The following is a 26,731-nucleotide window of genomic DNA, read 5'->3' as shown; positions in this document are numbered from 1 at the left end:
CAAACAGGTACCCTGTGGCTCATTTTAATACCCCGGATAATTATGAACGGGTGGGTACCCATTGACAGCTTTAATTGGAGGATGTTATGAAAGCCATGTTTTATTGGTCACACACTGCCTTCTGCTTTTTCTACCATATGGTCCTATGACATAGGGAGCAGATTGGTTAATTCAGGTTCTGAACTTTCCATTTGAGGATGGAATTTATATATGGACAAGGGTAATTTCTATCCCAGAAAGGTAATCAATGCAATAGCAACAGTTAAGTGTTACTTAAGTCATTAAAATTACTTTTATCTCCCCAAAATACAATTTAATGGAATTCATGGCCATACCCATGTTATGAAAGCTGGCGTACTCAGGGAATTAATAGTTACTCTAGTTATATTCAGTGATGGTCATGGTGGTGGCATCAGAAAAGGTGACAGGACTTTGTGTAAAAATGTTCTCTTTAGATGTTTGAAAATCAGGCATGTACATAGATGACAGTCATTCTGATTTTGGTGAAATTATTTTAAAATCAAAATTAATCTAGTTGTGTGTGTGTATATATATATATATATATATATATATATATATATATATATATATATATATATATATATATATATATTGAGCAGTATGAAATCATGTTCAGTGCCTTGATTCATTATAGAAAGATACAAAATGATATTGAAAGCAGCTAATCAGGATTAATACTGTGATGAAAATTTGTGTTTTGGAAATTCAAAATAGGATACACATTGCATCACTGTTAGAAAATTATGATGCCTTTGCAATCGTTCTTATTGGTGGAATTCAGTTTGTCAGGCATTAGAAAAGATGATTGTTGAAAAGCATGTTTCAGCCATGGAGGTCTTTGATTCAGTTAGATTTAATGCTTAAAATAAAGTGTTGGATGTAAATTAAAAGTATTTTTTATTTTATGTTCAGATTCCAGTTTTTTAAAGCTCAGACTTCTACTGCATTTCATGTCAGTAATGTAGACCTCTCTGGGTGTATCATAGCATGGTGTGGACCTGTCTGGGTGTATCATAGCATGGTGTGGACCTGTCGGGGTGTATCATAACATGGTGTAGACCTCTCTGTGTATATCATGAATGCATGGTGTAGACCTCTCTGGGTGTATCATAACATGGTATAGACCTCTCTATGTATATCATGAATGCATGGTGTAGACCTGTCTGGGTGTATCATAACATGGTATAGACCTCTCTATGTATATCATGAATGCATGGTGTAGACCTCTCTGGGTGTATCATAACATGGTGTAGACCTCTCTGTGTATATCATGAATGCATGGTGTAGACCTCTCTGGGTGTATCATAACATGGTGTAGACCTCTGTGTATATCAAGAATGCATGGTGTAGACATCTCTGGGTGTATCATAACATGGTGTAGACCTCTCTGGGTGTATCATAACATGGTGTAGACCTCTGTGTATATCAAGAATGCATGGTGTAGACATCTCTGGGTGTATCATAACATGGTGTAGACCTCTGTGTATATCATGAATGCATGGTGTAGACCTCTCTGGGTGTATCATAACTTGGTGTAGACCTCTCTGTGTATATCATGAATGCATGGTGTAGACCTCTCTGGGTGTATCATAACATGGTGTAGACCTCTGTGTATATCAAGAATGCATGGTGTAGACATCTCTGGGTGTATCATAACATGGTGTAGACCTCTCTGTGTATATCAAGAATGCATGGTGTAGACATCTCTGGGTGTATCATAACATGGTGTAGACCTCTCTGTGTATATCAAGAATGCATGGTGTAGACATCTCTGGGTGTATCATAACATGGTGTAGACCTCTGTGTATATCAAGAATGCATGGTGTAGACATCTCTGGGTGTATCATAACATGGTGTAGACCTCTTTGGGGCTATCATGGCATGGTTTGCCGGTAATGCAAGTGCAATGCAGAAGAACCATTTTTAGGGATGTTCTGAATTTATATTACAGGTTTTGAGGGCTTTTTGTTAGTTGATGTCAATCATGGAATAAATGAAAAAATGAACCTTCCAGAAGCTTAAATGGCTGAACATTTTTAATGATGCACTAAAACATGGACTTAAAGTGTGGTGGGGACTAAAGAAATTGTGCCACACAATCACTATATATATGCACAGGATTTTCTGAGAAATGGATGTAGTTTTAATGTATGGGTTACAATGAATTGGTTTATTTTAATGGTATCAGTTTTGTGAAATGATATTTTCATCATTACTTAAATGGGTGGACTTAAAATTCATAACACTGTGCTATGATATACATAACAAAGACATAATCATGAGCATGTGTATCCAACAAAAATATGAACAGACAGTATGTAGACTGTTGAACAATATGGCATGGTTAAAATGCAATATAACATTGTGTTACGACTCTTATAGAGAGTAACATGGTTAGAGCTATCCCCTAGCCATGACTCAATTGCACCAACATGTATCTCAAATTAAGTCTAGACTTATGAAATCTGATTGGTCAGTTTGATGTCAGATAAAAATTTCAGCCAATCAGATTGCTGGATTCAAAACTTAAATTTAAGTCTTGACTTAAGTTCTGTTGGTGAAGTTCAGGCCAGGTAAGGATGACAGGGAAGGTGGTGGTTATTTTAGATGACCCATATTGTAGATACAATCAACAGAAAGTATTTAGGCGCCTTTCATGGCTAATACTTGAAGGTCATTTTTGATAACCTTGGTATCTCAATGTATATTATTCCCAAGAAATATAAGTTGGACATGAAATATTTAAATTCAGTATTGATATATTGTACCTGACTTTTGTATACTTTTTTCCTTCTCTGAATGACCAGTTTTAATTGTCTTGGTAGGTGGTGAAATACGTGACACAAATGAATGAGAGGCTGGTTAGTTTTAGGAAACAACAAGAGAGGGAAAAACAGCGTAAGTATATTTTAAAGGAAAGTTTATTAAACAAGTATATTGAATACAGATACAAGAAGTGTAGTTAAAATTGATATGCAATTCCAGTCAATTTTTTTTCCTTATCTGTTGTTTAGATTAAGAGACTTATCAGGTTGAAGGTGTCCCAGTTTTTACTAATGGGTATTTCTTTTGAGCATATAAGGAATAATCAAGTCATGACAGATCAGGACCTGACTGATTTGTTTAGGTCAGTCCATGACTGATAGTAAGTATTTATACTCAAATCATGACAGGATCAGGGTCTGGCTAACTTTCAGATCATTCCATTACTCATAGCAAGTACTAATACTCAAGTAATGACAGGATCAGGATCTGACTGACTTTTTCAGGTCAGTCCACTACTCATAGCAAGTACTAATACTCAAGTCATGACGGGATCAGGGTCTGACTGTTTCAGGTCATTCCATCACTCATAGCAAGTACTAATACTCAAGTCATGACAGGATCAGGGTCTGAATGACTTTTTCAGGTCATGCCATCACTCATAGCAAGTACTAATACTCAAGTCATGACAGGATCAGGATCTGGCTAACTTTCAGGCCAGTCGATCACTTCTAGCAAGTACTTGTAAAGAGATGACAGAATGTGCATGACCATTTTTCAGGTGTCAAGTCTGGTCTGTAGTTTATAAAAACATTGTTAGTAATGAACATGGTAGAATTAGTGAGCATTTTTATACCGGCTTGTAATTAAACTCAGCTTTTGGTTTGGCATCATAAAAATGTGGACATGGAATCTGATATGGAGATATTGTTGTAAAGTTACTGTCAGTCAAACATCATTATACCCAGATAATGGTTAATGCTTTATTAATATAGAATATCATTTGAAGCAAATTATGCAGTATACATCAGCTTGAAAATACAGCCATGTTTCCATGTTACTCCAGTTTTTCCATATCACTCATCACAGCTAAAAGGGCTACTATCGTTATGTAACATTACTCAACCCTGGTGATTGTTACATCTCAGGTCACACACTAAATTGTAACAGTCAAACAATAGAAAATGTATATTAAAATTAAAAACTATGCTATCAGATCACACATATTTTTCTTTTTAGTGAAATTTTATGTTTAAAAAAGGAGGAATTTTTGAATGGGCAGATTAATCTCTGTGCCAGTTAGATACAGCTAGTCAAATTAAGATTGCACTAAGAAAATAGCTCTGAGTGTGTGATTAGGATTTTTAATGTAGTATTAACAATTTTTCAGTCATATTGCTATGATGTCTGCATTGTGTCAGTTTATAGTTATGTCTAGCAAGGGGGCATCATGTTGCATTATGTCCCACCCAGTCACAATATCCTGATACCAGGCTGACCAGTCCTAATGCTAACCTCTTAATGCTGAGCACTTAGTGAGGCAGCTGTTAGTACCATTTTTGTAAGTCTTTGTTATATCTCGGCTGGGGATCGAACCCATGACCTCTTGCTTCCGAGGTGGATGCTCTAACCACTTGGCCACTGGATCCGTGAATAGTACTGCTGTTATTCACTGTTTAATTTGTATCACAACAAAACTCCATTTTGTGATAATTGGTCTGCACCGTTCTTTGTGTCAATTGATCTTGTACTATAATTGACATGATTTATTTATTCGAATAACAGTCCATACAGTACCATCATTTTGCAGCTCGGATTAATTTGTATGAACTTTTAAATTAAAAAGAAAGATTGATTTTATCTACTATGAAATTTTCATGTTAACAATAAATATCAGAGTCAGGTGATTTTATCTACTATGACGTTTTCCATTTTACTCTGATATGATGAAAGATAAGTTGATTTGCCTGTCTCTAACTTTACGTTGTCATCCTGTGACTAACGAGAGGACCTTAGTTTTCCTGTCTTCTTAAATTTTGCTTTAATGATGTAGCTATTATCAAATGCAAATGACAACATTTAATTTACAATAAATTTATATTTAACAATATATTTGTATTTAACAATAAATTAATATTTGATCACAACTGTAAAAGGTTAGAAAATTTTGTAGAGTATTTGTCAAAAATTTTTTACTTATTTTGTTTCATTCATATCAAGATTGTACATATACATTCACTGGTAATGCTGTCATCACATCATTAATGATTATATTTTTATTTCTGCCTCAAGAAGAACAATGCCACAGCTTATAAAGGGTAAAACATTTTCAGTGCTAGACATCACTATAAACTGTGAAGTGTGGAAGTGTTTAAAATAGTAAGTTTTCATGTCCATTCTTAAATGCATTTTCATTTAATACGGGTTTCGAGTATCATTAAAAAAAGTTATGTATACTTAACAATGCACTCATCTTTTCATTCATGTTCTCTTTTCATTTGCATTCATTGTGCATTCTGTTTGCACTGTTTTCATATCTCAGGTAAGGCTGTCATATGTTTTTTGTTTTTAAAATATTGTTTTCTACATTTCATTTAAAATTTGCATACTGTGTGAAATAATAATAAAAATTACTATTATTATTATTATTATTATTATTATCATTATTATTATTATTATTATTATCATTATTATCATTATTATCATTATTATTATAGTATTAGTTAGAGTATCTATAGTAGTAGAATGCTACATTATAACTGTCTCTGGAGAAAAAAAAATCCCCTTCCTGTAATGTGATACATTTTAGCCAGTCATTCAAAGGAGCTTGCTGGGAATTGTTGCATGTAATACATAACCAAAAAGGTGTGATGCCTAGAGATAATACTTTTGTACATCATGAAAGGCCCTTCATTGAATCTGAGGCCAGGCAATATGTAGCCTGAGATTGAGGCAGCTAATTACTTTTACCAGACAGATATGTGTGCTGTTATAAATAACCTAAGGCTTTTTTAATTACTCTAATGAGTCATAACTAAATATTTCAATTTTTTCTCATTATTTCTGTCATTTTGTGCTTACCATTTGCCCACTCAATTGGTTATGTGTTACTTTTATTTACCTACTCAGTTATTTGTATTATTTGCCCATTTGGTTTGGTATTTGTTACTTTTTATTGCATACTCAGTTGGTTATTTGTCATTTCTACCATTATTTGACACTCAGTTGGTTATTTTTTACTTTTATTTGCCCACTCATTTGGTTAGTTGTTACTTGCCCACTCAGTTGGTTAGTTGCTACTTTTATGGCAAACAAATTACATGTATGAGGACTTTGCAACCCAAAATTTGAAGTGGCTACTTGTTTTCAAGTAATTACTGTATAACTACTACAATTCTACAATTTGTAAGGTGCTTGGAGTGTTGCACCACAATTAGTGTAATGAATTGTTGCCTAACAGTTAGTGTGATGGAGTGTTGCCTAACAGTTAGTGTGGTGGAGTGTTGCCCCACAATTAGTGTAATGAATTGTTGCCTTACAGTTAGTGTGGGGGAGTGTTGCCCCACAATTAGTGTAATGAAGTGTGGCCTAACAGTTAGTGTGGTGGAGTCTTGCCCCACAGCTAGTGTAGTGGAGTGTTGCCTAATAACCTAATGATCAAATCTACGTCATTGTTCGGGTAGGTTTTTCTTGTTTTCAGTTTTGATCACTATTGCTGGTGTTTTTTCCCCATTGGAACCAAGACTTTTTCATATAGTGAAAACCTTGTTTGCAGTTTTACAAAATCATATTGCCTGGGCATATAGACAGTTGTATGCATATGTAGATAACCTGACAAAAACCAGCTCAAAAATTGTATACGTTTATTATTTTAATGTTTGGAGTTTGACTCTTTTTTTAAAGATTTTGCTGCATCTGGTTTTACAGTATTAATCTTGATATCGTAACGAAGTGGCATAAAGAATTAACTGTGATTTTAATGATAGTGTTAATAACCCTGTGCAATTGTGAACGGATACTAACTTAATAAAAAGATTGGAGTATAAAAACATCCATGTCTTTTAATTTAAGAATTATTACTCATTCATTAATCTGCTCTTTAGAACTAGAAGAGTTTGAGAAAAAGAAATTGAAAGCTGAAGCAGATAAGAAGAGAGAAGAAAGGAGAAAGAAGAAAGCAGAGAAAAGAAAAGATTTTGAGATGAAGAAAAAAGATGAGGTTGTGGTGGAGGAGAAGGAGGAAAGTGAAGATACAGGTACATGTGACCTCTGAATTTGTCAGGTTGTTGTAAATCGTTAAGAAAGACAAAAATCTTTATTTGCAACTCTTTTCTGTTCTGTAATTTCACGTTTCAGCTATAACAAAATTTTGGGCATAGAATAGTTTTCTTGGTTGAGGAAATCCCTGGTTTCCAGAAACCTCTTAATAAAGATGGAGGTTGTGACTTGGCACTTGTGTGTAACCCATGAATGTAGCTATCAAATTTCAGTATCGTACATTAATCAGGCAGGAGCATGTAGTGTTTAAATAATCTTTGACACTGTTTTTGTTCATTATGTTACCTGTATCTGCGTATTCTTTTTCTCCTATTTATATTTGTACAGTCTAGTTATGATAGTGAAGAAGTTTAATGCAACCTGTGAGGTGGAGTTAATTATTAAGTTGTCGAATTCTCAACATGAACCAGGTATTAAAACAGTCACAAGATCTTGAATTTTCTTGGCCAGAATCTGAATTTCCTCAAATTGGAGGAATACATTGACTCTTATTACAAAATGTTTCCAAGTGTTAAATTTTAAAAGTTATGTTGCATGCTTACCACCATCACTGCCTGGATATTGTCAGAAGTATTGTTAGTAAGATATTTTAAAATCTTGATTTGAGGAAAAAGTTTGAACATTTTAGCGAAACTGGCACAAGATGACATACTCATAATTATCTCATAAACTTTAATGAAAGTAGTGTCTGTAGACCCTGAAGTGGTCTTACTGTTGTATTTAATTTTTACATAACTTGTAAGTATTGCATAACATTTTTTGGCACCTACTTGTAAATGAGCATGTGTGCGATTTGGATTTTTAACATAGCTTTAACAATTTTGCAATAATTGCTACAGTGTCAGCAGTGTGTCAGTCTATAGTGTTGTCTTAGCACTGGGGCATTGTGTCATAGACATGTAGCATGTTGTCTCATGCAGTTACATTATCCTGACACCAGGAGAATCAGTCCTAAAACTAACCTCTTAATGCTAAAACTGACCTCTTAATGCCGAGTGCCAATCAAGGCAGCTTCCAGTACCATTTTTATACGTCTTTGGTTTCACTTGGCTGGGGTTTGAACCCATGATGTCCCACATCTGAGGCAGACATTCTAATCACTAACGCATGCTTGTAAATTTGTTGTTAACCTGTTAAATATTCATCCATTTCTAATATTTTTTTCAGTGACAGAGACTTTTGCGGAAACAACAAATGGTACATCATACAAACCTGGTGAGTGCATACTTTTGGGGAAAAATGGTTTGATTAGAATAGCCTAGTTTCATCTCTTTTTGTAGTGATCTTTGTCTTTGTGTGCATAAAAAAATTGTCAGTGATGTTGGCTGTAATGTAGATAGGTCAAAATAAAGGCGTGCGAGCACGCACACACACACACACACACTGTGAGCAGCTGGACGTAAGTCACCAGTGTCATTATATGAAATTGTCTTTGATTTGTTTATGATTAAAAGTGTCAGATAACACTATTATGACGTAAAATTTCAAGACAATTAGGTTTACATGTTTCTTTGTTAGATGATTAAAACAGGTGTTGCAGACTAAAATTGCTACAGCCCAACTTTTTGAGTGCTATACCAGTTCCATTCATTTGGTTAAAACAAGAATAGAAAAGGGCAACTTGATTCATTACTCAACATTAGTATGGTAAATTTCACTAATTGGCTTCTCAGTAAAATATTTGTTTGCTTCTCACTGCTAGTCCTGTAGATGAGGAACAAACTAGAAAAAAAAACTATGCATAATTTCCCCAGGGTCTATGATGTAGACATTACAATTCCCCAGGGTCTATGATGTAGACATAACAATAATCAGACCCTGATACCATCTGCTTTTTAACAGTGCGTGTCAGAGAAAATCAGTCTTTAGAATAAAATATGCATAGCCTAGGATCATTTCAAACAGAATACCATAATTATCATCCATCAACACATGTCTGAAGACCCCTGCAAATAAAACTTGAATGTCACACTTTACCGGAAATGCCAATCTATTAACATTGACTTTTTGTATGATAAGGCTTATTTCTCCTTCAGATATATTCCCTGATCACAATTCATTAGGAATATAAGCTTGCTGCCTCCCATATCCACCCCTCCTTAAAAGATAAACATCGTTTTTCCTGTCTATATCATACACAAAGTGGATCGTAACTGTTGCCCATTACCTCCCCATGCTGCATGTTTGAAGCTTTTATTTCATTACAGACAAGATCGTACTGTGTACCTCCAGATAATCATTCTAATATATCTGATGTTTTCAACGATCTAAACCAAAGTTTGGGTTGTTATTGTGTAATAATGATTTTACTGCAGGTGTTATATCTCGTTTTATTCTGACCAAAATTTTGTGGACCCAAACTATCCACAGTTCAGATCAGATGGCTCCATGGTTCTCTTGATGCAACCAGGCTGGCTGAAGAAAAAGCTGCCATCAGTGGGTAGTTAGAGTTATTGTACTGCAGCATCAAGCACACAGACAAAGTCATGGAACAAGAAAATTACTCTCACAGTGAAGTTTATAAAAGAGGATATCACTCCTCAAACCCTATCATTTTGGCTGAAGTGGGCATGCTCTTAAGTCTCAAAAAATCCTACCGTATTTGCTGGCCTATAATTTGATGTGGAGTATAAATTCACTAATTTTGTGCATTTTCCATCCTTTGTCCATATATAAGTCGATTTGGAGTATAAAATGAGGCCCGGTCAGTACCTTGGTAACTTCCGGTTTAATGAATATTAATGGTATTACTGTATGATATTCCATATTCCCGGCAAACGTGAAGTTGCATAACCAGTGCTAACATGCTTGTTCCAGTTTTTATTTGGAGAGAGTGAGAGGGAGGGAGGGACAATTATAATCTGTTTAGTACAGTTACCTGACAGTTGTGATTTTACCCCTGTACAAGGCACTGCTGTTTTCCGTTATTAATTGGCACAGCAGAATAAACAGTCCATGCTTGTTTTAATTATGATGTCCATTTCAACAAGAGCCACATGGCTCAGCATGCTATGTACATGTTAATGAATGGTCGAAAGCTTTAACCTGATTATTCAAGTTGAAACCAGTCTGAGTGCAAGATTGAACAGATGAGATAAAATCAGTGAGGCTAACAATAGGGAAATGAGGCTATCCATAGGGAAATCAGAAATGTGAAGAAAGTTAAGAGACAAAACAGAACAGTTACAAATGAAAAATAAATAAAACACTGTTTATTATACTTTAGCATATCTATGAAATGCTGTATAAAATTTACACAAATGAACAGTTTTATAATATATATTATTTAACATGTCAGTTATAATTGAAAGCACATCCATATTGTGATTCATTTTATTACCTGTAGTAGAACTGTTCCACATTCTGATTAAGAAAATAATGAATAAGGGTTCACTTAATCATCTCTGATATCTGAAAATCCCTCAAAGTCTTTGTCTTCCGTATTGGAATGAAAAATGGTGGCTAGCTCAGGGCTCAGGTCATTGAAAATGTTCTCATTATCTTCTGTCTCCATCTCATCTGGTTTCTCTATTCGCTGACAATTTCTGCTTTAGCAAAGCCATTCACAATAGCCAATTCAGGAATCCTGTCCCATGCGTCCTTAACCCAGTGTGCAGCCTGGGAATATATGGCCTTGATCTTGTCTTGGCCTACTCATTGAAGCTGTTCAGTTTTCACCAAGTCAGTTTGTGCCATAGTAGTGTGATGTCTTATAGTAAGGCCCCTTCTTTGAAAGAACCTAAAACACCATGATGTATTGCCAGTGAAACTTTCAATTCCTAATTCAGTTTCAATTTCCTTTGCTTTGAGTCTGAGTTCAACAGAGTTCACTCCATGAAACGTGACTATTTGTGTCAAGACATATTCTTCTAATTTAACCTCAAATATTAATCCATCTTGTTTTGCAGCCACGATTTGCTTTGTTTGTTTGTTTTTGTGTAGTGCATAATGCAACCATAGCTTTATGCCAAGCCCACACACATTTTTCACTTACACCATGTTTCCTGTTAGCAGCCATATTCCCACCTTTCTCCCATGAACTTTACAACTTCCGGCTTAAAAGATGCTGTGTAAGACTTACGTGATTTGACTAGAGGCATTGTGTGAGATAAGTTGTGTGGTTTGTACGGGGATATTTGTACCAGTACTATAGTAATGAAAACAATGCCCACAGCTAAATTCATTGGTTACATCCAGAGAAGGGAGTGGGCATCATTTCCTGTAGTTCTTAATCTGATTGATATTAAAAATCGGTAGCGTAATTGATGTGGAATAGTCATAAAGAACAATAGGATAACGGCAATACAGTAACTAGTATCGGTAGCGAAAGCCAGTATCAGGGTTTATCCATTTGCGGTAACTGGCTTAGATTGTTGTTGGAAACCAAAGACCAATTTATCAACTACTGGTATAATTAAAGAGAGACACCGAAATGACAGCAGATTAAGAATGAATATATGTGATGTGTTGACATTACAATTTGCTTTAAACTGAAATGCAAAACTAAAAATGGATTGTTGATGATCTATGAGTAGTCAATCTATAGATCTGAAGTTTTGTTTTGTTTAAACCATATTTATTTGAGAAACTTTGTCAAATGCAATTAGCAACAAGATTTCATACGATTTTCAGTAGAAAGCATAATCTATGGTATTTTATAAATAATCATAGAAGGCTCGAGTTAATATGGATTACATCCCATTGTAGGATCAATCATATCAGTGAAAAAGCTATACCAGTAATCACTCGTGTGTCAAAGACTATACTGGAGAATCAAATATCAATGAACTGGTGGCTAAAATGTTATCAGGCAGAATGAGGTATGGTTAAAAAGGATAAATAAAACAAAGGTGCTTCATATCTTTTTTAGGAACAAACAATATGCTTTGAATTAATAAAGTACACTATAGAGTATAGACTGTACATGTGCAATGTGGTCCAGTTAATTTTTTCTCTGTGATTTCTTTTATTTCGTGTTTAAGAAATAAGAAAATAGATGCAGAATGCAAACTAAATAATGAGAATACTTATAAATATAAAGCAGTCATGTTAGTTTATAACAATTTATTGACGTAATTCAACAAGAACTGGTACTTTTATGTAACTTGTTTTCAATTATGCTGATTATAGTGCAGTTTTAATAGCATATGGGGTACCATAATCCATATACAAGTCGATGCAATTTCAATGACATAATCGATATATAAGTTGATTCAGAGCATAAGACGAAGACTTGACTTTCAAGTAAAAAGTATCGACTTAAAGGCTAGAAAATATGGTAGTTTCCTTATGAGGATTTAACTCATGAATTACATCAACACAGCCTCATGGGCATTTCCAGCACTATCATTGGATATGCCCAGGATAGTTTGTTGGTAAGAAGAATTCAGTAAATTATCTTAGCTGGGTATAGTTGTTATGGATCATGTGACCACTGGCCGAGTCGCTTTCAAGTTAGGAAAGCGTGTTATCTTTAGTATCCATCCTTGAAGGATGTTTGCTGTATTGGGATGATACTCTGCATTCTTATCTCTAATTACCTATTCTCCTGGGGCCCCGAGTGGTCTAAAGCGCTCACCGTTCCAGATCACTGCCATCTCACCTCTGTCTGCGTGGGTTCGAGTCCAAGGCTCTGCTAGCATGGGTACATGGGAAAGCCTGCCAGTAGCTTCTTGTGGGTCGGTGGTTCTTCCCTGGGTTTTCCAGGGTTCTTCCTCCACCAGTTATACTGGCCGCCATGTATAGCCTATCTTGTGCTGAAAATGGCGTTAAACCCCACAACAACGACCTATTCTCCTAATGTTAATCTGTTTGAGGAACACATTTGAAGGATAAAGCAAATTTTTCAGTAAATTATGTTTCTTCAAGAATACTTACCTGATCCAATACTTTAAAACCATCCCAATCCACCTATCATGCGAGCATCCTTGTTGATATATCGCTCAGCTTAAAACTGGTATCATCCGGTTGTGGCAAGGGAAGGTAATGTGCAAGACTTACTGCCCTATGTTTACATGATTTAGACAGGAAAGGCAATTTTCATCTTTTTAGGAGGGGTGTATTCGTGGGATAGCAAGCTTATGTTTCTGATGTTCATGTGATTGGGTAAGTATTATTGGAGAAACATAATTTACTTAAAGGTTTGTTTTGTCAAATAATAAATAATATTTTTAAGACAACATAGTGGCACCAGAAACTGTTGATGGGTGAAATAATATTATCATCAGTCACTGTAAGCAGTACCATTAGTACTACTGAAAAGTAACAGTCACTCATCACATTAAAAACCTAGTCTTTATACATATCAGTACTCCAAAACTCAGATTGCCAAAAGTATGAGGCCCTGCCAATCCTAGATTGGGCACAGGGCTATACAGATTGGATTGCCAAAAGTATGAGGCCCTGCCAATCCTAGATTGGGCACAGGGCTATACAAATTGGATTGCCAAATGTATTAGGCTCTGCCAATTCTTGATTGGGCACAGGGCTTTCCAAATTGGATTGCCAAATATATGAGGTCCTGCCAATTCTAAATTGTAAATAATAATTTTCCCAAAACAATATGGATGTAGGAGGATCCAGATAAAGGTGGCGCTCTACAGTTTCGTATTTTGCATAGGGTTAGGATTTTAAAGAAAAAGAATTTTCCCAGCTCTCCTCACTGGTTATACTGGCTATTTTAAAAAAAACCTTGTATATCTTAGGTATAATGCAAAGAACCTTTAATTCCCTTTATTTTGGTGTATGATTGATGGGTGTACTATGGGTTATAGAGTATACAGCTTGGCCTTACTTCAAATGTGCACCTTTTAAAAAAAGTGCTAGCTCTACTTGGTCATTTTCACTTCCTGAACTTCAGAGGTAAATTGTATAAAAAAGAGCTGATAACTTTTTTTACATTTTATATATTTGGTAATTCATTCATTGCACTTTCAGAAGCTGGTATTGTCTAGTCTGGCAAAATTCATTTTCCCTATTTTAATAGCTGCTATGTATAGATTACTTTAGACTAATTCAGACTGATTTTTTAACACAAGGGAGCAGTCATTTTTGTTAGCAGTGTGCTTAAATCATGTAAAATTTCCAAAAGTACAATATCCAAAAGAAATATCATCCACATTACATTAATGTAGCACAGAGGTATGCCAACATTTTCTCCACTGTGCATGTTTTAAATGTGAACTACTTCACCTTACATACGTCACTTTCTCAAAAGTACATATTATCTGGTGAGCGCCACCAAAGTGAATAATCTCCATTAAGAGCATGTATGATAGAATTCTAAAAAATGACACTAATTTCTGCTATAGTTTGTTCTGAATGCATACATGGCCTGTATAACTTTTACTATACACTTGGAAATCATTATGGTTGTTGTTGTTGTAGGGTTTAACGCCATTTTCAGCACACGATAGGCTATACATGGTGGCCAGTATTAATGGTGAAGGAAGAACCCGGGAAATCCCCGGAAAGAACCACTGACCCTCGAGAAGCTACTGGCAAGCTTTCTCACATACCCACTTTGGCCGAATCCGAGACTCGAACCCACGCAGACAGAGGTGAGATGACAGTGATCCGTGACGGAGAGCGCTTTAGACCACTCGGCCACTCGGGGCCCCTTAATCGTTATGGTTTTTATCTTTAAAACAGATGAAATAGTGTTTAATGTTACGTGTTTAGGCTTGAATAAACAGTAACACAAGAAAGAGTGAAAAGAACAAGCTTTGAGGAATTTAGCAAACTATTTATTTCCCTTAGAAAATTACTATAAAAATGAAAAAATAAGAACTTACGGTTTTAAGAATCAAATCCAAAAATAATCCAAGAAAATCCACTAATAAAATTTTTGAAGTCCTAATATTTAAATGTTATAATGATTTCAAATTCAAGTTCCGATGAAGAATCCAAGATGGAAGGCGATGACGTAAGCTGTATCCTGTTCAATGTTGTTGTCTACAGTTCCTTGTAGAAACAAATAATCCTCCAGATTTGGAAATCAAAATTTTTTTATAAAGAAATGTCTTTGTTGAAGATTTCTGTATAACTCAAAAATATTTCCAGAGAAACGAACTAATCCCTTTGAATCCAAATAATTTGAATAAAGATAAAAATGTAATTCCTAAAATGACACAAGAGAAACACCTTTACAACTCCGTGCTTAGAAGCCCAACTGAAATTATTTTTCTAAACAATGTTTAAACTTTGAATTTTATGCAAAACAGATGTCCGGGTAAGGGTCATGTGATCATGTTTACATATAAAAAATTATGTAGCCCCATATGTCCTTGATAAGAACCAATCATTTTACTCAGAGAATAAAAGTTGTTTACTTCACTAAAAGCTATTTACAAGTATATTTTTTCTGAAAATATTTGCCCGATGATTTATGAAAACAGACTATCTAATAAACTGGTACATCCCAGACTTAGCCAAGTCCACCATTATTTCTCATTAGGCCTACTGGTTCACTTATAGTTTCAAACTAATTTTATGACGAAATAGCGTACAAGAGGCAGTTTATATATATCCAGATCACCGATTCTGATCTTAAAACACGTGTTTGTATGTTTTATCATCAAAGGATATGCAGGAAATTGATAGTTGCTACCTTACTCGGAAAAGGGTTAATGGTCAGGCAGCTATCAAAACATATGCTTGTGAATGGGCAAGAGTTTGTTTGTCAAAGTAATTTATATCAAAACCAGGCCTAGCTACTGATGTCTTCATGAATACACTTCGCTACAACACTATAACTAAGTGGGCTAAGGCAAGGAGCATTTTTTAAAAAGTATGGTCAGTCAGTGTACCTCTTAAATAGCTCTTGTTCTTCCATCAGAGTGATACTGAATTTTGTCAATCCAAGTAAGGACTTATTCCAGACACTAAGCTAGGTATCACACACTTTCTTACACTTAGCTACTGTCCTATCCAAACTATCAATTCTAGCAGTTTTAGCACTCTTCTGAATCTCGTTACAATCTTCATAAGTTTGCCATTTAACCCCAAAATACTAACCCAAATTTACAATTGGCATTTTGTATAAGTCTCAGTATGTCTTGATTCTCATGCACTGCTTATTCCGATACATTCAGAAATGAATACAATAAAAAAACCTAAAGTTTGTTTATTTGATGTACTTTTATAAATAACCACTTGTACATCTCTATGTCTTTCTGGCTCTGAATTCAATCACTGTAGATATCAGTACATTTTCTACCCGGCTGCCAGTCGAAGCCTTTGAACTTGACACCGAGCTATTATGTCATTTTCTTTTTCATGTACTCTTATAATAGCAACATGTATGTACATCAAGGGGTCTTTCAGTCACTGAATTCTGTCATTGTAAATATCAGCACATCTAATTGATCAACACATTTTCCCACAAAGCAGGTGGCTGAAGCAGGACTGGCAAGTCTTTTAATTTTGCCGCACACCTATTACATGTGTACGGAGGACTTACGCCTCATTGATTTTCTGCATCCCAGATCAAAATTCAAGATCCAAATATGCGTAATTAAGCATTTCCGAGATCTTTGACTTATATTTGTTCTAGTGTAGTATTCTGTTATGAAAATATGTTTCAAAATTTATTGAAATTAGAAATTACAAGTCTGTGAAAAGTTGTTTCACACCTCCATTGCATGTACTGCAGTAGGGGCATTAATTTGGTCCTGTCCATCTGTCCATATGTCCATCTTTCAGTGTTGAGAAGCTGATTATTAGTGTGCTCCAAAAAAAAAATTCACTCCGTATAGGCAAGTGAATTTTTTTCTCCTAATTGGTATCCATATGTAGAGAATCGAATTTGATTTTCAGGCTCTGACAGAATTTAAAACCTGTTTTACACATTTTTAAACATTTTTAACCTGGACAAAAATTGTAGTCGTGATGTAGCAAAAATCAATTGAGCTGGTTTATACCTGTCATTGTTCGAAAGAAATCACCATTAATGTAATGAAGCTAATTTCTTTTGCCATTTTAAAATATATTTCACAATCAAATTCTCAGCATTTCTATATTCAGTTTAATATTTTCATTGTTCAAAATGTTTCACACAAACAATTGACCAATTGCATAATTAATTTTCCTGATTAACATTTTTTTCTCAGATTGTCAAGTAGGCCATCTACATACTAGCACTCTGCTTGAGTCAAACAAATGAAATTTGGAAGGCAGTTTTATATCCTCAGAGTTTTAGGTCTTCAGAGGAATATACAAACATTTGAAACATCCTTTTGAACTTTTTGGGGCCTAGGACTTGTATGGGATGAAACCATTAGCACAATTAAGAGAAACCACTTGATTTAGACAAATTTAGTCGACACATTTATATTCATATTTAAATCACCTGATTAAATTTTCACATCATTATGCATATACATGTAATTACTTTTTTGGACTTAAAGTTGTTTGGGATGAAATGATTTAGTTTGATTAAGTAAAAACCACTGGAATGTTTGTTTTTAAATGTATTTAGATTGCCTGGTTAGATTGTCATACTTTTATAGCAATGTTTAAAGTTTTTAAACTTTTTGGCTGTAGACTTTTTAAAATGTTACAATGGTCTTTCATATAACATTGATGTGGCCCTGGATCCCTCTTTAGGGATGAGGAATACTTCTAACTAAAAATGTACCATATAGTAATTTAAACTTTTTTTCTTTCTAATTGCAGCCCCCACCAAATCAACCTCAATTTGTGGCAGGATATTTAAATGGACTACTATCTTCCTTATCTGCATGATGATTTTTGACCTGTTTTTGCATGGTTGCAAACAGAATCCTTCACACTCCATATGTGAAGCTGTCCATTATAAAACATGTATACAGCCATATCACAGCATAGTTGAAGCTAACATACAACTAAAGTGTCCTGTGTTTCTTCACTATCATGATAATGCACTTGCTGAAGTTGATTATTTATGGCATTATGTTAGGACTGAAGTTTTTCCAATCTTTGGGCTAACATCATCAAATGATCATATGTTGCATAAGCAAGCTGGGCCAAAAACATTCACGTCAACCACAGAAGATGGTGATTCTGGTGCAAAAAGAAAGATGACAGACAGTACAGAGTCGCAAAGGAAGAAACCTCAGTCTTCTGGTGATCATCATGTAGGAAAAAAGACAAATACAGAAAGTCCAGAATTGGCAAAGGCAAAAATACAGTCTTCTGATGATGCTAAAAAAGAGATCAAGACAGAAAGACCAAAATCAGCAAATGAAGAAAGCCCAGAATCAACAATGGCAAAAATACAGTCTTCTGATGCTAAAAAAGAGATCAAGACAGAAAGACCAAAATCAGCAAAGGAGGAAAGCCCAGAATTGACAAATGAGAAAATACAGTCATCTGATGATGCTAAAAAAGAGATCAAGACAGAAAGACCAAAATCAGCCAAGGAGGAAAGCCCAGAATTAATAAATGAGAAAGTACAGTATTCTGATGAATCTAAAAAAGAGATCAAGACAGAACGACCAAAATCAGCAAAGGAGGAAAGCCCAGAATTGACAAATGAGAAAATACAGTCTTCTGATGATGCTAAAAAACAGAGCAAGACAGAAAGACCAAAATCAGCCAAGGAGGAAAGCCCAGAATTGACAAATGAGAAAATACAGTCTTCTGATGATGCTAAAAAACAGACCAAGACAGAAAGACCAAAATCAGCAAAGGAAGAAAGCCCAGAATTGACAAAGGCAAAAATACAGTCTTCTGATGATGCTAAAAAAGAGATCAAGACAGAAAGACCAAAATCAGCCAAGGAGGAAAGCCCAGAATTAACAAATGAGAAAGTACAGTCTTCTGATGAATCTAAAGAAGAGATCAAGACAGAACGACCAAAATCAGCAAAGGAGGAAAGCCCAGAATTGACAAATGAGAAAATACAGTCTTCTGATGATGCTAAAAAACAGAGCAAGACAGAAAGACCAAAATCAGCCAAGGAGGAAAGCCCAGAATTGACAAATGAGAAAATACAGTCTTCTGATGATGCTAAAAAACAGACCAAGACAGAAAGTCCAAAATCAGCAAAGGAAGAAAGCCCAGAATTGACAAAGGCAAAAATACAGTCTTCTGATGATGCTAAAAAAGAGATCAAGACAGAAAGACCAAAATCAGCCAAGGAGGAAAGCCCAGAATTAACAAATGAGAAAGTACAGTCTTCTGATGAATCTAAAAAAGAGATCAAGACAGAACGACCAAAATCAGCAAAGGAGGAAAGCCCAGAATTGGCAAAGGAGAAAATACAGTCTTCTGATGATTCTAAAAAAGAGAGCAAGACAGAAAGACCAAAATCAGCCAAGGAGGAAAGCCCAGAATTGACAAAGGAGAAAGTACAGTCTTCTGATGATGCTAAAAAAGAGATCAAGATGGAAAGACCAAAATCAGCCAAGGAGGAAAGCCCAGAATTGACAAAGGAGAAAGTACAGTCTTCTGATGATGCTAAAAAAGAGATCAAGACAGAAAGACCAAAATCAGCCAAGGAGGAAAGCCCAGAATTGACAAAGGAGAAAATACAGTCTCAAGAAAGTCCAAAACAGAAAACAGAGTAATAACGAAAGAGAAGTGATTGCTGATTATCTTCATACAGAACAATGAATTAAGACTGACAATTAAGAATTGAAACAAAAAACAGTCTCCTGGATAAAATAATTATAATGGCAGCAGACATCATATACAGTTCTTTGATGAAATGTTAACAACAAAGTTTATACTTAATTTTATTTGCCATCTATTTGAGTGCAAAAGAACAGGTTAAAGATGTTTGTTCTGTACATAACTCCCTTTCAGCACAGATTTTGTTATATTGTTGCTTGAATAGGTAAATGATGCTGTTATCTCAGCTTTTGGTTTAAAAGAAATAGTAATGTAAAATACTGGCATACTAATGGGCAGCATAACATAAGCCTTACACGTTATTTTCATTTAAAAGATTGAATGAAGAATAAGAATGAAGATGGTTATGAAATACACAAGTTGCGGTTTTTGAACCAAGTGTTAATGTTTTAAGATATTCATGAGAGTGCATTCAGAATCTAAAGTATAAGTATTATGTGAGAAAAGTAGCTTTTAAAGCTTTGACAAAATAGTTTGGGCAATCTGTGTTTCGGCTTGTGACTTCGTATATGTTGTACCGAAATTTAACCTATCTACCTGGAATTTTTGTCATATCGACTACTTGCAAACTTAATTTTCTAAATTTTTTGTTGCCAGATAAGAGAGTTGGGTTAAAACAACTTCAGATAACAAATCTGTAGAGAAGATACTGACAAGTGGAAAATATAATATCTGATGAAATGTCAGTAATTTCAGCAATTGAATTGACATATCCAGTTGCTGTAAAATGTATTTATGTATGACATGTTGTTGAAAATTAAGGCCTCTATGAGAAATAACTTGTTATTATATTTAATTTCTGTTCTTTAATATTAATGGTATGAAGAAAAATAATGTGCCATGAAATGGTATCTATACATTGTGATAACAGCTTTTTTTCAGTTGAGTCTTTTGATGTTTCTATTCATGGATGAAAACGCACAATTGTCATGTTGGATGATGTGTTTTAATGTGACCATATCCTTGTATTAGTGTCAGTATTTATGTGGCATTGGATGATTGATGCCATAGCGTGTTGTTAGACTTATCCTTATTTTTAACTGCGCCCAATACAAACGATTATATTCAACATCATGTATGTGTTGACAGAAAATATGCAGTCCTTTTAGGTTATTTGGTCATACAGAAGAAAGAAAATATAGTAGAGAAATAAGACATGCACTGTAGCCCTAATACATCTTATTCATTAAAGGAGACCAGAAACCAATTTAAATACAGAATAATAATAAAAGCACTATAGAAGAAAACCTGATTCTGAAGTATCATCTGTGCCCGTAATGGCAATATTTAAATATTGGCATATTTCATTGGAGCTGAATTTCCGTGACCTCGTATGCAAAATTTCCGCGCCTATTCGGTTATTTTTGGTGTGTGACGTCATAGTAGCGATTCCAGCATCCCAACTGGGAGTTGCCAGAGTAAAAGACAATGCCATTTTGCGTTGCTTTCATGTGTAATAGCACATTAAGAAAAGCCTGTGGACAACATTTGTATTTTATTTTCCAAAGATAAAGGCATAAAAAAAGGTATGGATACATTATCACAATCGAGTCGATTTCAAAGCAACACCATACAGCACTCTGTGATAATTATATTTCTAAAGGAATGTTACAAGAATGATCCTGAAAAAAAATGACAGCTCGACTAAAAGTTGTCGCTGTTCCAGACATACTGTTGGTTATTTTAAATCTTGGGATAAGTTAAACGTGTGAGTTAAGAAAATAGGCAGAAAGTAAGTGACCACAAAATGCAACAGTCAATTCACAGATCTTTTACCTACACCAGCAGTGCTAAAAATGTGTTAGCCTCACACCCGGTGCCCCTCTAATTTAAGTTCAGACCCATCCCATCTTCAAAGTTAGGTGCCCATCGGGGAAAAAATTGTTTGCCTGAGGAAACTTTGATCGCGCTGATGAAATGAGTAAATGTATTTTCAAGATTGACATACATACCTTAAAATGGCACAATCGAAATCAAATCACCTCTGTCCTAGGTGAAATTCAGATCTGGTTTTAATCAAATGGAAGCTTCGCTAAAAATAAGATTCTGAACCCTTGACATGGTCATGTTTCGAGAAAACACAATTTTCAGTAATCTTAAACAAAAAAATAATTTTAAAAAAAATAAAATCAGTCTATGCCTGTTACACGTAGTATGTATAAACGGTAATCTGTAATGATTGGAACTGATATAAAACTATTCCTTGGGATGTTTAAATAGCAGCGACTAAAAGAAAAGAGGTCAGTTATAAAATCAAAATTTTAACTTGCTGACAGTAGAAATTGGGGTGAGTACTATTGACCCAACCCCTAGCCCCAATGTGCAAGCGCCCATGGGATACACCATTTCTCCCTGTGATACGCCTTATTATCCCCCAGAACAAGACCCTTGTATCTTATTTTGGTCAGCTGTGGCTAAACTGGATAATAGCTAAATGTTAGACTCGAGTACACAAGCATAAGGCCAGTGTGACTAATTAACAGTTAATCCTTATCAATATATTTATCTTGTGAAAAGGACTGCCCTTCAGACATACTTCAAAGAAACCATGTTTTACAATATGTATATGTAAACATCAGCATTGATGTCAAATAAATGATGCTGTATTTTATTAATACTGACGATGCCTAGAACTTCACTTTAACAGTTAAATTCTGTTTTTCCCACATTTAAATCCCACCTTATTTCCTTAGGTTTAAGTCTTAAGGCATGTAACACTGTTTACTGAATAAAATATTTATTCTGAATTAGTTCTTTTGGGGCACGTATACCTCGTGGCATACTTTCTTTTATTCCTTTTAATTTAATCATGGTAATTAAACTTTACATATACGGTAGAGGAATGTCAGGCGTTAACTGCCCGAGTTTCTTTGGTGGAAATGGAGATATATTTTGTTTGCAGAAAAAAGGAGGCAACATTCACAGTGATCATTCATGGGATTTAAGCTAATTGATGACAATTTTTTATTTTTAATGTTTTTATTACTACAGATTCTGTTGTAGTGTTTTAAAAAATCTGAAATTTACATGAATAATGTTTAATCTTAACATTCTTTTTATTGAAGAAAAAAACTTGTGATATTATTTCGTCACTACAATAGTCACAAGTGATAAAATAGAATACAGCATCTGTGGACTGCATACGTTTGATCTATTTATGTATGGGTTTTTTTCTTCTGAGAAATGAAAATTGGCAGACATAATGTAATAATAGGGAGTTCTCTGCGAAAACTTGGGAAATAGTACGAGATCGGGAGGTAGGTGTGGAAATACCCCCAAAATCGGGAGGTTTTTCTCCCGGCTTGAGAGTTGACAGGTATGAACTGTCTGGGCTTGTGGAATTACAGTCAGGGCTAGTGACTTATTTAAGTCGTCAGCCCTGGGCCTGGTTCTAAATAATTTCTTTAAGCACTGACCAGTACAGTACATAAACTATGTATACCAGACATATATATATATACTATCAGATTTGTCAATATGCTATCTGTAGCCTGCATGTAAAATACACTGTAATTGAATCATAAGAAGGAAGCTTCTTAATGTTTAAATTAATTACTTATGATTTCTGCTTTGCAGATTTATTTGTGGGGTGTTTTTTTGTGTGAAAAACTAATGCTTAAGTTTCGACTGATGTAAACCGTTCTCAATGCCTTTTACACCTCCAAGGTAATGGATATTGTTTCACACACAAGTCTGTCCCCATTCTACTCTCTTTGCCCAGAATTCAGTATTATCTCTCGGTGTTTCAGTGTTGGATGTATATTTTCAAGATATCATACCTTCGGTGGTGGTGGTGTTTGTGTGTGTGTGTTGGGGGTAGGTAATGACATTTACATATAATGCGATTGAACCTTATCCTTCTTAAATGAATTTATTGCATTGTGGTAAATTTTTAATTTTTACATTGGGCACTATCAGTTAATCCGTATCACATTTTTGCACAGCACACGATGTATAAGTATTTATTTAAAAATTACATTGCTTTTTTTTTAAAATTCCAAAATATGAAATATGAGTACCTTCTTACTGTTGTACTTTTCTGCTCTCAGGTCTTAAACACATTGTTAACACACAATTCAACAGATATAGTTATGAGCATAACTCGGAAGCATATTCAACTTTTGAATTAGCAACCCAAATCTGGTCTCCTCCTGTCTGTCTCGTTCGCCATGTATATGTTTGTATTTGAGGTCTGGCTAGTATTGCATAACGGGACCACATGATCTGTTGTCTCATCAAAGCTCAGCAATTTACGGAATCGTCGTATCTTCGCGCGATATAATCACTATCCGCCTATGCTATTTAATTTATAAACATCACAGTCCAATTAAAATTTGTAGAGAATTACATACATAAAAGGAAATTTTTTGTTTCTGGTCTCCTTTAAGGTGATGGAAATAATGATGCATGCATAGGGGATTTTTTTAAAACTTATTTGCTCCACAGTAATGAGTGTGTATTATTTGCATAAAAGAACAAAATACAGTTCAGCATTCAAATAATTTCATGTAATGACCTGCCAAACATCTGATAGCTGATTAATTTATCTGAAATAGATACTATACTGAACAGTTTCTTAAAGTAGTTATTTCTGAGTAGATCTTAGAAGTTGACTTGTGCAATATGCTCACCTATTTTATGTCAGCATGCCATCACTGAAAAGAATTACATGAAACCAATGTACTTAAATCAGTGTCTTTACTATGAAAACTTTTTTCAAAAAAGGTTTTAAAAAGATTTTATGTAAGAATAGTGATTATACACCTTTTTCTGCAGTCAGCATTCACCTAATCCCTCAAGTATGTTGAAACCATCACCCTTCGGGCTTGGACTTTAAGGACCCCATGGAATTTCGCAAACACTGATCCCAGAAAAAATGTATATGATGTAATATTGAAGGCTATGATAAATTTTCAGTGTAGCTAAACTTTTGAAGGAATAAATCATATAAGTGAATTTATGTGCAAAAGAAACTTGGCAACTTTTTTGTTTATTTGGCCCATGGTAGTGGAGGAGTGTGAAATGCCATGAATAATCACTTTTGTGTCCAAATGCAAACCAAATAGATCTGCTATTTCATAATGGTCTGTCAGATCATGGTCTATGTTTTACTGTTCTGCTGACAAGTCATAACAAACTGCATATATCCAGATCTGTCTGTGCAGTATGTGATGGTATATCTGGGTCTGTGCAGCTTCTAATTGGGTCAGCTTATAAGCAAGTATATACAGTAACTGTTACTTTTCCAATATGGGCCAAGGGTGGGTAAATGGTCCAAGGCACTCGCCTTTACAGATCACTGACATCTTACCTTGGTCTTCATGGGTTCAAGTCTTGGGCTTGGCCAATGTGGGTATATGAGAAAGCTTGTCAGTTACTTCCCATGGTTGGTGGTTAGTCCTGGGGTTTTCCCCATGTTCTTCCTCTATCAGATATACTTGCTGCCATGTATAGCCGTCCATGTGCTGAAAAATGGCATTAAACCCACAGCAAAAACAAGAATTTGTCCAACACATAACAACAGCATTCACTGGCTAATTCTCAATACTTTTGCTGAGGATTTAGTTTTCTACTTGAGAATTTGCAAGCAAGTTCTAGTCAGGATAGCTTGAAAATTTCTTGTGAAATTTGCACATAATTAGCTCAGTACTTGTTTTTAACATGGGGGGGGGTAAATTCTGAGAAACTTATTTGTGATTTAAGACAAATGACTTATAGATTTGTTTCACAGAATTGAATAGTTGTGGAAAATTTGAATACACATATCCATGATAATTTTGATCATTTAAGTTCCGATACCTTTAATTATTCAAATATAAACACTCTTTGACAGTTCTTGTCTTTCATTAAGCATATTTTGAATGACAAGTTTTCAAATTTTATCTTGAGTTAAAGCATATTACATTTTCTGAATATTTTTGGTTATTATTTATATTCCATGTTAAAAACTTGCTGTTCTATCACAAAATAAGCATAACATACTTGCGAGGATAATAGGTGTCTTGAAATGGTGTTAATTTACAATTATTCATGTGCATAAAACCTGTTCATCCTTTTTCTGGAAGAGCCCAGGACCTAAGTAATTACATTTGACAGAACTCTGATGTATCGTCTGTGCAGACATATGACTATTATAACCATTATCCACTCAATGACCTAAGCTTATTATGTTTGGAACAGAGGTCACAATTTCAACTAAATGATTAACATTTCATATTGTATTAGACATTGATTAAATCCAAGTATTATGTAAGTATGTACATTTTTTCAACTATTGGCATCCCATCTTATTTACTTACAGTTGTGAAATAGAGGAAAGCGATTGAAATTTTGCGGTAATCTTCTAATGTTGTAGTAAATATACTTTGCAGATAAAACTTTAGAGGTTTACGGCAATCAGAGCTGATAAAATGCTGGAGGGAAATCAGACCACTGTAAACTGAATAACCAGTTACAACGAGGCAAAGCTAGCATATATTGTACACTGAAATGTGTGCAGTTAATTGCTTTCAATGTGTAAATCTGTTGCACAGAATGAGTCCTAGAAATTGACAGATACATCGTTTGCTCTAGAACACCAACACTCTTTGATGTGTACAGTTCGAATTTTTAAATGTTTTTGGTCCAATATTTGCTAGTTTACAAAATTTCTTTTTTTCAAGATTGTGTCATAATTAATAGCTGGAAATTAATAAATATGGCAAGTCATTTTATGTCATTGATAATTTTTACATCCTGTTATAATTAAATATAAATCATTGATGCTTGTGATGTGTATGATTTTTATGGAGACTGTTAGGTACTTTTTTATTATCAATAAAGACTGAATGTTTGGAGTGTTTCATCCCTTTCATTCTCCAATATTGTGATCAGTGAAACTTTAATCTGCAGTTATGTTTTCAGGTTTGACCATTTGAGGTGAATTGTGAACCAGAAATTGAGTCACACTGACCTCATTTACGTATGGTGGAGTTAAATCTTGTGAGATTCATTCATAAACCAATTTTATGACTGGGTGAAATGGGATTCAAGATATTGAGGGTATCACTAACAGACT

The 26,731-nt window shown here is 34.7% G+C and overlaps 1 protein-coding gene across 1 annotated transcript in view; it reads left to right on the top strand.

Annotated features, from left to right (window-relative positions):
• Nucleotides 1–26,507, top strand: part of LOC149798388 (uncharacterized) — a 37,829-nt gene extending 11,322 nt beyond the window's left edge. The window contains exons 4-7 of the mRNA XM_089963572.1: nucleotides 2,847–2,919; nucleotides 6,888–7,040; nucleotides 8,230–8,277; nucleotides 17,737–26,507. Of these exons, the coding sequence (XP_089819698.1) occupies nucleotides 2,847–2,919; nucleotides 6,888–7,040; nucleotides 8,230–8,277; nucleotides 17,737–19,610 (2,148 nt within the window). The 3' untranslated portion in view covers nucleotides 19,611–26,507. The remainder of the gene's footprint in view (nucleotides 1–2,846; nucleotides 2,920–6,887; nucleotides 7,041–8,229; nucleotides 8,278–17,736) is intronic.
• The last annotated feature ends 224 nt before the right edge of the window (nucleotides 26,508–26,731 follow it).

The sequence above is a fragment of the Sinohyriopsis cumingii genome, chromosome 6 (genome assembly GCF_028554795.1).
Source record: "Sinohyriopsis cumingii isolate HCF-2022 chromosome 6, ASM2855479v2, whole genome shotgun sequence".
Taxonomy (NCBI): Eukaryota; Metazoa; Mollusca; class Bivalvia; order Unionida; family Unionidae; genus Sinohyriopsis; species Sinohyriopsis cumingii.
The sequence above is the reverse complement of the archived record's forward strand: the minus strand, read 5'-3'. Positions and strand labels throughout refer to the sequence as shown.